At 34.3% G+C, this 12,034-nt stretch overlaps 1 protein-coding gene across 1 annotated transcript; it reads left to right on the top strand.

Moving 5' to 3' along the window:
• Positions 1 to 461: 461 nt before the first annotated feature.
• LOC113754278 (lignin-forming anionic peroxidase-like) lies at positions 462 to 2,629 on the top strand. Its single transcript, XM_027298657.1, has 4 exons — positions 462 to 680; positions 826 to 1,017; positions 1,667 to 1,832; positions 2,208 to 2,629. The coding sequence occupies exons 1-4, from the start codon at positions 462 to 464 to the stop codon at positions 2,594 to 2,596; spliced, it is 966 nt and encodes a 321-aa protein (XP_027154458.1). The 3' UTR covers positions 2,597 to 2,629.
• Positions 2,630 to 12,034: the final 9,405 nt, after the last annotated feature.

Raw genomic sequence — 12,034 nt, 5'->3', positions numbered from 1 at the left:
GTCACATTCATTTCTAATCAAGATCTTGAAACACGACATTCACAAAGATACATAATAATCATTATAAATTCATCAACAATACCTACTACATTTCTTATAGTTGACCTCAAATTAATCTATCAGTCCATCTATGAGAGAATAAGAGAATTGTTCCTACATACTACCAAGATTAAGAGAAAAGTAAAAGGCTCTGCATGGAAGAATCTTCAAAATAAGATGAACCAGTCAGCTTCTTAGCTGTTAAGATCTGATTAACGCGTTACATGGAAATCTCGGCAGCCGATATCGGCCCGTAGATTTCCACACTACACATTGCCATAATGTAACTATAAATTGAGTGACTCTCTAAGCTCTATGAATCATCCATAGTTGGGGAAAAAAAACCCTTTTCCCTCTTCATTTCTCTTCCTCTGAAAATTTTGCAAGGCATCAATTTCTTCAAGATATTCTTGAAACAAGTAATGGCTGTGAACAAATTTTTTGGTGCAATTTCTGCACTATCTCTACTTCTTCTTCTTTCTAGCTTTGGTTGTGAAGCACAACTATCACCTACATTTTATGATACTACTTGCCCTAATGCTCTCACTACAATCCGTACCACTATCCGGTCAGCAATATCGCGTGAACGGAGGATGGCTGCATCGTTGATTCGACTCCATTTCCATGATTGCTTCGTTCAGGTTAATTCATAATTATAAATCTTTTATTGTTTTGCATGGGTTATTTCCAAATTGAAGTATAAGTAGATGTAATCCTTATAGTTAATGATTACTAGCATTGGTTGTTATGTGCTTAATCAAATGTGGTTCTATCGCTCTTTTACAGGGTTGTGATGGATCAGTATTGCTTGATGAGACCCCTACAATTCAAAGTGAGAAGACATCATTGGCAAATGGACAATCTGCTAGAGGTTTCAATGTTATAGAGGATGCTAAAACCGCAGTCGAGAAAATATGCCCCGGAGTTGTTTCTTGTGCAGATATTCTTGCAGTTGCTGCAAGAGATTCATCAGCTGCTGTAAGTAAAAATTTTAAGTAGTTAACCATTTTTTGAAGCCTTAAAACACAGATGGAAACAAAAATAACATGCATAACAATGGATTATTCATTTTAATCTTTAGCAATATGTAGAGATTTCTATGCATTATGAATAATTATTTATTCTCAAAGATTTTACATGGACATGCACAAATTAGGGCAGGAAAATTCATGACATTGAAACTAAATCTATAATGGTTTTGCTGTTAAAGCTACTGAGGGGTTGTTCTCCAGCGTTGCAGATTTTGCAAAAGCAAACTAATATGAAATAGTAAAATCTACTTTTGGGTAAATTGCAAATTATAGCTTTTTGCGTCTCGAAAAATCTCAAATTTAGGCCAACCAAAAAAAAAAGGAAATGAGAAAAAAAAGAAGAAGAAAACCCTATTTTTTCAAAATCAGAATGAAAGATCATGTAAAATGATTAAACCAGAACACCCTACAATTTTTCTTTAACCTGAAAAAAACATCATTTGCAGGACCTTTGATAGTAGAAAGTAGGACAAGATAAATGAGACGAATCATTGGGCAAATTTTTTTTTTTCCTATTAGAATGTGAAAACATAAGTACTAGATTGTGGTTCATCATTTCCTTCACCTCTTAATACTTGCAATTGCCATAATATCAGGTGGGTGGCCCATCGTGGACCGTAAAGCTTGGAAGAAGAGATTCTACCACTGCCAGTCGTTCCCTAGCAGACAGTGATCTTCCTGCTCCCTTTCACCAGCTTAGTACACTTATTTCCCTATTTTCAAACAAGGGTTTTACTCCGAGGGAAATGGTTGCCCTATCAGGTAATAACTGTGTTTCTTTTCATTTTCACTTTTGGAACCATATGCAAAACCTAATTCTAGTTAATTTTGGTTGGGGGAACGGATTAGGTTAAAAGACTAAAAGCCATTATTAATCTCACCATTTTTGACACGAAAATTCAGGTGTCAGAGATCAAGCATATTTTTATCTTTTCACGTAATTCAAAAAAATCATAAAAAGATGATATATGAAACTAAAAGTAGAGTTTATGATTTACAGCCCTTCAGAAAAAGCAATCCATAATATTTTAGAATACAAACGTGAACACTGGTTTATATTTTCCATATTTTATTTTCATATTGAATTTGTATAGTTTTGATCCTGATAATGAATATGGAATCGAAATTGAAATGCAGGAGCCCACACGGTAGGCCAGGCACAATGCCGTACATTCCGTGGAAGGATATACAGCAACGGTGCTGATATTGATGCCGGTTTTGCTAGCACCCGTCAGCGCCAGTGCCCATCAACCGGTGGAGACAGCAATTTGGCACCACTTGATTTGGTGACACCAAATCAATTCGACAACAACTACTACAAGAATCTTGTGCAGAAGAAAGGCCTTTTGATATCAGACCAAACCCTTTTCAATGGATCGTCAACTGATACATTTGTTACCGAATATAGCCAAAATCCTCGAACTTTCTCGTCCGATTTTGGTGCAGCAATGGTTAAAATGGGCGATTTAAGCCCCCTTACAGGTCAAGATGGGATCATTAGACGTGTTTGCAGTGCTATAAACTAGAGAGACAACATCATTTTGGCGAAGATTGATCCGATTCAGTTTTGTTTTTAGTATCACAAAATTTGTTGAGTTTCTATATGGTGCAATTGTATATGAAGTCTGATTGAAGTTTCTTTTGTACTCATGAGTTTGTTTTTGTATTCTTTCAAGTTGTAAGTGTTGAAAATTTTGAATAAAAGCAAAAAATGCAATTATTTTAGTGATTTTTCATTTTTCATTTACTTTATTCTATTAATTATTTGAAGTCAATGTAATCAAAGGGAAAAGAAAGAAAAAAATAGAAAAAACTTGTGACAACTTTGAAATTGTCACTCAGCTGTTAATGGTCTAGCAAAGAAAGATGAAAACACTTGTGCTTGTATTGGAGGAACACAGTAATCTGCATGAATATAGATATTCACTTTTAAGTGTTTGACAACAATAAATAATGCTATCACATAAGGTATACATTTAAGGTTAAAATTCTTTTGCGCCCTTCCATCTCTTTCTGTTGGGAGTTACCGGGTTGCAAATGCCACAACAGGCAGCGAAAAGCATCCCCAATTTGTTGAACATATAAGGAGCTTAAGTAAGACAAAAATCTAGCAACTAACGGAAGATAAATCAACCTACAAACACAAAAGAAACAACCAAAAGAATACACAATAGATTACAACTTTCAACAAGTACACAATTGAGATATGGTGGTAAACATTCAACAAAGTCACCAAATCCCAAATAAAGAACTAAGGTTGCGAAAAACTTTACCAAAAAACAGCAGCATTCCAAAATTTATAACTAAAGATTGAACCATTGAAATCCAATCTCCACCATTCAAAACATAGAACTGGATGTTCTCTGCATTCAATCAAAATTTCAGGCTGCTAAGACATCATTTTGCTATGTCAATCAGGCAATTTACAACAACTGCTCAAACCAGAAACTTGCTGAAATTTCTTTGCAGAATTTTTTACGTTTTCCCATTTTTTTGCTACTGGAATAAACCTAATTTGACCTATAAATAGGTAAGACAACTCCTTAATGGACCTAGACAATTACCCATTAATCTTAAACTTTTTCACATATGTTGGGAGTTTAAAAACCCAACAAATCTCCTCCTTCCTGACTATGTGGAGAAACTTGCCATCCTGACAAGTGAGCAAAATACTTCAATCTTCCATCTTGATAATGACTTGGTCATCATATCAATAACATTGTCATCCGTATGTACCTTTTCAAGTTCAATTAACTTCTCATCTAATACATCACGCAATCAATGATATCTTACATCACTATGTTAGATTTGGAATGAAAAGTTGGATGTGTTCCAAAATGAATTGCACTTTGACTGTCACAAAGCAACCCATACCTCTCTTGAGAACAACCAAGTTCCCTTAGAAAATTCTTTAACCATAGCAACTCCTTGCATGCTTCAGTAGTTGCAATAAATTCTGCTGTAATGATTGACAATCTAACTCATTTTTGCATCTTCGATTGCCAAGAAACTGCTCCCCCTACAAAGTTAATCAAGTAACATGAAGTACATTTTTTTGTATGAACATCTCCAGCCATATCAGCATCAATATAACTAGTGAGGACTAATTTTCCACTTTCAAAACAAAGTTTCACATTTGAAGTACCACGAAAATATCTCAAAATCCACTTCATAGAATTCCAATGTTCTCTCCCAAGTTTTGAGAGAAATCAGCTCACGGTACTGACTGCATGTGTGATATCTAGTTCGAAAATGAATTGTGAAAGTAGTGTCGGATTGGGGCCCTAAATTCATGTTTAGATTTTTGGTTGACCTACCAAGAGATTATTGGGATTGATACTTAAGACTAAATACTACCTTCCACCGCCAAATGAATGGATAGTCAGAAATGATCGTATATCATTGGAGGACATGCTAAGAGCTTGTTTTCTAGACTTCTTGGATAGTTGGGATAGATTGGTGAACCTAATGGAGTTCTCGTACAATAATAGCTATCATAGTAGTATAGGTATGGCACCGTTTGAAGTGTTGTATGGGCGAAAGTGTAGATCTCTCTTATATTGGGATGAAGTAAGTGAGAAATTAATCACTGATCTCGATTTGGTGGAACGAACTTTGGAAAAGATTAAGATTATTCGGGAAAGATTAAAAGTAACTCAGGACCAAAACAAGAGTTGGGCGGATTTAAAGAGAAGGCCTTTAGAATTTCAAATGGGAGAAAAAGTATATTTGAAAGTATCCCCCACCAAGGGAGTGATGAGATTTGGAAGAAGTAGTAAGTCAAATCCGAGGTATGTAGGACCTTACAAAATACTGGAGAGAGAGTTGGACCTTTAGCGTATCAACTGATCCTTTCACCTGCTCTACTGAGGATGCATAATGTTTTTCATGTCTCCCAATTGAGAATGTAGGTATTAGACCCGAGCCATATCTTGGAGGGTCAACCCATCGAAGTGAGGGAGAAGTTATCAGTGGAGGAAGTTCCTTTAAGAATCGTAAATCGAAAGGACCAAGTTCTAAGGAGAAGGACTATACTCTACGTGAAGGTGCAATGGACGAATCATACACCGCGAGAGGTAACGTGGGAGCTAGAATAAGACATGCGGAATAGATATCCCGATATTTTTATCAAGGTACGTAAGTTTCGAGGACGAAACTTTTTGTAAGGGGGGTAGAATGTAAAACCCACGATTTTTGGCACCGATTTTGTTATTTTATTTCCCCAATTAATTAAATAGATAAATTTACTAAGTAAAAGAAAAATAAAATAAAAATAACTGTAGGATAGGATAAGGGGTCTAATAAATTAAAACTCTGGCCCAAGCCACCTACTAGTAAGTAGGGCTAGGTTTAGGTTTGATCAAAACTCTAGACAGGAAAATAACCCCAACCTTACCTTTTTTTCGTCTGCCTCCCTAGAGCAAGAGCCGTTAGAGAGGAGAGAAAGAGAAGCAGGCGACACCGTCAATCGATCCGACGACTAGGCATCTAAGCCTGTAAGTCTCGAGTTCACGCAAGAAAACTTTTCTTTTAAGTTGTAGTTGTTATATTAATGGGTCTAGAAATTTTATGGGCATGTATTGTTGTTATATAGGCATAGATATATATATGTTTTGATAAGATTCGTATATGGGTTAATAGATAGGGGGGTTGATTTTTAATCTGGTGATTATAGGGCGAGTGAATCTGTTTTTTTTTTTTTTAAAAAAAAAGGGGCTGCTCTGTCTTGCCGCTGCTCTGTCTTGGTGCGGCTGCCATTTCTGGCGGCAAAGAAAAGAGCTTCAAGGGTTGGCAAGACAGCCACAAAAAAAAAAAAAGAAAGTTGTCGCCAGCACTTGCTGGCGACATTGGAGTGAATTCATGGTTGGCCGAAAGGCCAACCAATTGAGGGTCTGGGCCGCCAGACCTTCTGGCGGCCAACCATGGGTCCCACCCGACGGTAAAAAAAATAATAATAATAATAAATAAAATAAAACAAAACATATATATATGGTAATAAATAAAAAAATAAAGGGAAGCAATTTAAATTTGGGCCAAACGATAGTATAAAATTTAGTAAACGTTTAGTCAATAAATTTTATATATAACTAGCCCATTTTTATAGTATATTGTGAATATTAGAAAATTCAAGACCCGATTTAAAGTAATTGTTAGAATTGAATTATTGGTCATGTAAAACTTATATTTAATTAATTACGTCTAAGATATTTAAAGAAAAATCTAGGATATCTTAATTTAGCCTTATGAGGTTGATGTAGATGAGGTGAGATAAATTTTAAATTGTTAAACGAAACGTTTAAAATAATAATAATAATAATAATAAATAAATAATAATGCTGACGATAACACTAATATTAATAATAATCATAATCATAATAATAATAGTAAATAATAATTAATAAACAGTAATAGTAAGGATAATAACAATATGGGCATGGAGGAAGTAAATTAAGGATATAAACAAAGATACAAATATAATACGAGTGGAATAAACTAAGACAATAATAATTATAATAGGTCAATATATATAGATATATATATATATATGTACATGTATACATAAATAATAATAACACCTATACACGCCTAAAAGTGGAAATAAAGGGAAAGGTAATAGTAACTATCTAACATATATATAAGTGATAATAAAATAAATTAGCTACGACGAGGATGGTAATAATAATAATGGATAATCATAAATTATAAGTAAATATAGTAAGATAGTAGTGAGGATAATAAACAGGATTGTGAATAATTATTTTCTTCTAAATTAGGAAACTTTACGAAATGAACACTTTCCAAATTAAGAAACTTTCTAAAAATAGAAACTTTCTAAATTAGGAAACTTTCCAAAAAAAATAGAAATCATCCGATTGGAGGAAAATGCTATTAGAGTCCATACAATGGTCTAGATATGAATCTTGTACTTACTTAGAGGTTGTATATTTATGCACCTATAGGAAGTAACAACTAATTAGGGAACTCATGCATTTGATAGGTACGGTACAAGGATTTAAGGTAGTTCCACTCGAGCAGTCAAACAGAGGTAGGTGGTACTTACCCTTCTGAGATTTCAAATGTGCAAATGAGATTCTTGTTTTCAATACTATTTTGTTGTGTTGACTCGAAAGGTGTTTGATTAAATGCTTTACTTAGATATTTATGAAAGCTATATTTTCCTATACAAAAATGGACCGTGTGACTTATCTGAAAAGTTTTGATATGCTCTTATATACAAAATGAGCCGAATCTTTTATGAAAACAAAGATTTATGTATATGATATATGAAATGAATTTTGACAAGTAAAGCTCAAAGCAGTCATGGAATAGACGGTAGGGGCTATAGTCCTGCCTAATCGCCATGGTAGCCTGGTATAGAGTCCGGCCGATTGGTAAGGTCATGGTAGCCTGGTATAGAGTCCGGCCGATTGACAAGGTCATGGTAGCCTGGTATAGAGTCCGGCCGATTGACCCAAATATGAATGAGACCAATCGGTAGTCATGAAACTTATTGGTCGCCCACCTAGTAGGGGTTTAATCTCTAGACTGAGTACTCAGTAGCCGGTCATTACATGTACTTGTTATGAGTTGACCTCAAAGAATGATTTACGAGCCGATATGAAATGATTTATGAACTGATTTGAAATGAGACTTATGAACTGATATGAGTTGATTTACGAATGGATATAAGGGGATTTATGACTTTACAATTTCTCATGTACAATAATCAATAAGATGCTTCTAAATTGCTTGTCCTTATTTACTGCTGATTGCTTTACAAATGACGTTACTTTCAAAATTACGGATGTGAATGATATGCAAACGATTTGAGTTATACTTATATTTGTATATGTTTCTATAAAACTAAGAGTGCATGGTCCAACAGAGGGGTAAATATTACCTACTGAGCGATGTGTCGCTCAACCCACTTCTTAATATTTTTGCAGATTTTGAAGAGTATGAATTGGTTTACGTAGAAGACTCTGAGGATGACTTTTATTAGCATTAGGTGAATAAAAGTTGGCAGGCTAACTACCTCTAGTTGCTAGTCTTATTTACTTTTGTTTCTGCTGTTTCAATAAATGTACGAACATCTTGAATATTCGTAGACTTCCTTTTATATGTAATTTGAACCGCACTTTATTTGTTTAAATTATTTAGTACTGTCAAGTTAAATTAGTTAGGGTAGCCTTGTATTCCTGAGTTGGACTTGGGAGTACGGCGAATGTCATGTGACGGGCATGTGCGGGCTCGAGGCGTGACAGCATGAGTTATAACAGGCCTTGTAGACACCATTGCATGTAGGAGACTGCAAACCTTAGATGAATAAGGAACCTTCCTCATATATTCCTTATCTTTATTAGCAGAGGGACATTGTCAGATGCTCAACTTCATAGGCATTGCAGAAGGAGTGCTAATGGGTTTAGACTTCTCCATTCGAAACCTTTGAAGAGCCTTTTCAATGTACTTTTCCTGTAATAGCCAATTTTTCCTTACTTTCCTGTCACACAATATTCTTACACCAAAATTTGCTTTACTGGTCCTAAGTCTTTGATCGACGAATTCCTGCAAGCGCACAAGATCGATCGTAGTAATAAATTACCTGGAGTATTCTAGGGTCAAACCCATAGGAACGAGTTAATTTTCTACTTTAAATATTCTAACAAAATAATAAAATTCAAATTCAAGAATTGTATTTTCTAACTAAGTAATAAATTATCAATGCAAATAAAGTAATGGTGTGAAAACGATAGATGCGAGTCTAGGGTTTCAGATTTTAATCCAGAATTTGAATCAATTATCTAGTTAATTTCTTAATAAATTATGAATGAATTACACAATTGTATTTGAGACCACCTCTCGATGCATTTAAAGTGTATTTAATTAAATCTTATGCCTCTCTCGATGGTCAAAAGATTCAATTAAACCATTAAGATTCTCAGTGACATAGGTGCATCACACATACCCCAGCCTACTCTTGTGATTATTCTATGTATGTTTATCTATCTAGTGCATAGCTGTATTTCCTTTCACAATTTGACACAAATCCAACATTCATGTTCATGGTGATCAGGCATAAACACACATTAAAATGAGATAAATAAATCATAGTAAAAAATAAGGAATTAAACTAAAAGAATGAATCAAATTCTTTCATAAAAACCCTAACCCTAGAACAATTTAGTTCAACATGATTCGGAAATTATAGCCATGAATTCAAAAAATTGCCACAAAGATAAGAGAAAGAGTAAGAAAACTTCTCAGTTGCTCGCTCCAATCTTCTCTTCTTGCACTCTCCTTGAATCACCTCTATTTGATCTTGATCTCTCAAGAAGAAAGAAAAGATATTAAAACTTGCCTAGACTAATGTTTTCCACCCTAAAAACAACCTAAAGAATCCTTATTTATATATAGTTTCTTGAAGATATATCCTAACTAGAGTAGGAATAGGCTTTATTAGATTCAAAAAATCATGTTTCCACACTTTTTCTTGATGAAGACCGACCTAATGTCTAGCACCAGTCTTTGGGCCAAGCAAGAAACATAAAAGAATTTGGCATAGCACTAGTCTTTGGGCCAAGCAAGAAACATAAAAGAATTTGGCAATGTTTGGTGCAAAGTCCAGCACCAAGTCGAGCACTGGTCTTTGAAGCCTCAAAACTCTATGAAATAGGCCGAATCAGTTCTTATTGAAAACACGAAAGTTATAGTCCTTTGAGCAAGCTTTCCAATACCATAAGAATCAAGTCATTTGGAGGTCTGAACGCTGAGATATACCTAAAATACTGAGACTTAGTTGCAAGAACATTGTAGCACAACTATATTTCAGTAATTTGGATTTTTTGCCATAACAACATGAGAACCAAACTTTGAGGTCTCATGAAATTATAGAGAATTTTCTTAGCTTCAAATTGAATCAAGAATCATCTTAATTCGATTTATGTAGCTCAAGTTATTGCTAAAAAACTGAAACATGCCATTCCTACAAAACCTCTTTCTCTTGACTTTTTCCTCTTTCATTGCTTCTTCACACCACATTTTTAGTCTATTTTCAATCTAATTGAGCTTTTCACCTATGAGAACAATATAAGAGCAATTAAATAGTTTCTACTTAAAATGAAGCTCAAATGACATGGTTAACAAGCAATTTATACCTATAAATGCACTACAATTTACACCCTATCAAACTCCCCCACACTTAGCCCGTGCTTGTCCTTAAGGATAAGAACAAAACCCGTTAAATACAAACAATGGCTATATTCAGGCTATTATTATTAGAGCAACCATTCTAAATAAGAGTCAAGTACTAATACTGGAAACCAAAAGAGATACTTTTTCGGTTAGCTGTTAACACCATCGACCCTTTCAATTATGACTAACTAAATTAGGGATATAAAATATTTAACAAGCATTTCCTTGCAAATGACCCAAGAATTAAACAAAATCTCAAACATATAGAAACATGGATCCGTAGGCTATTATTATTATCCATTTTTCCCTTTTATTTCTTTATTTTTCTTTTTTATTTTCAAATTCCCCCCACACATAATCTTTTGTCGCATTTTAGCAAGGGGAGTACACTTAATTCTTAGCTGTTCAAGTTTTTGATACGAACTCCAACATCTTCTAAATAAAAGAGTCTGGTTACTCAACTTTTCACTGTTAAATAATTACATACTCATAGCTATCGTCACTTTTTGATCCAAAAGTCGACATTTTTAGGTGAAAACCCCTGATTACTAAGTAATGACAACCAGTGGAGTATAGTTCAACTAAATAAAATAAGTATATAACACCATAAGAACATAAAAGTCTGCTTCATATCCCAATAATATGGAGAACTAAAATTAATGATTAGGCCAAATTCACAAGAAAAATGCTAGAAAAATATTTACAATGCCTAGAAAAATTAGCTAAAAATAGAAAAAGTCACAAAATACCAAATATTCACCAAAGAAGCACTCTAAAACAACACCTTTTAACACTTAACACATTCATACACATATTGCTTTAACAATAATAATACTCGAACTACAAGCCATTGCTTTATCAGGGAATCAACAATAAAAAATTGAAAAATTTTAGCCCGAAAATTCAAAATTTTCACTTCACCCATTTACTTCTCCCCTACACTTAAGACAACAATATCCTCAATTTTGGGGAAAAAATAAGGAAATAACAATAGGAAAAGAGATGAAAGTGAAACTCCCCTGATAACAAAAATTCTGAATCCAATCACCTTGAAAAACTATAAACCAATCAGTCTGTGTAGTGTCTTGTAAAAAATCATCTCAAAAATTTTGGCAAACAGACTGAAACCTGTTCTTGACAAGTGCATTTGTAAAAATCAATCTGTATTCATACCCAATAGACAAATCCTAGATAATGTGATCATTGCTCAGGAATATATGCAATATTTGAAAAACAAAAGGCATGGGAAAGAAGGGTATATGGCCATTAAGTTAGATATGGCTAAAGCTTATGATAGAGTTGAGTGGCACTTTGTTTGTGACATGATGACAAGAATGGGCTTCTGTGCTAAATGGATAAACTGGGTGTCATGATGCTTGGAAACTGTCCATACTCTTTTAACTGCAATGGGGAAGTCAAAGGATTTGTGAAGCCAAGAAGAGGAATAAGGCAGGGAGACCCCCCTCTCACCTTACCTGTTTTTTATTTGCTCAGAAGGCTTCTCAAATCTACTCCAAAGATCAGCAGAAAGCAAGAATCTGAAAGGCATAAAGATCAATATACAAGGTCCAAGTATTACTCACCTCTTTTTTGCGGATGATTCGCTCATATTTTGTAGAGCTGATGTGCAACAAGCGAAGGAAATCTTGAAGATTCTTCAAGAGTATGAGCAGGCTTCAAGTTAGTTAATCAATCTAGAGAAATCATCAGTGTTCTTCAGCAAAAATTTGACAAGTACCCAGAAACAAAAGATTTGTAGTGCTCTAGGAGGA

The sequence above is a fragment of the Coffea eugenioides genome, chromosome 11 (assembly GCF_003713205.1).
Source record: "Coffea eugenioides isolate CCC68of chromosome 11, Ceug_1.0, whole genome shotgun sequence".
Taxonomy (NCBI): domain Eukaryota; kingdom Viridiplantae; phylum Streptophyta; class Magnoliopsida; order Gentianales; family Rubiaceae; genus Coffea; species Coffea eugenioides.
Note: the sequence above shows the minus strand (reverse complement) of the source record. Positions and strands in the feature narration are given on the sequence as shown.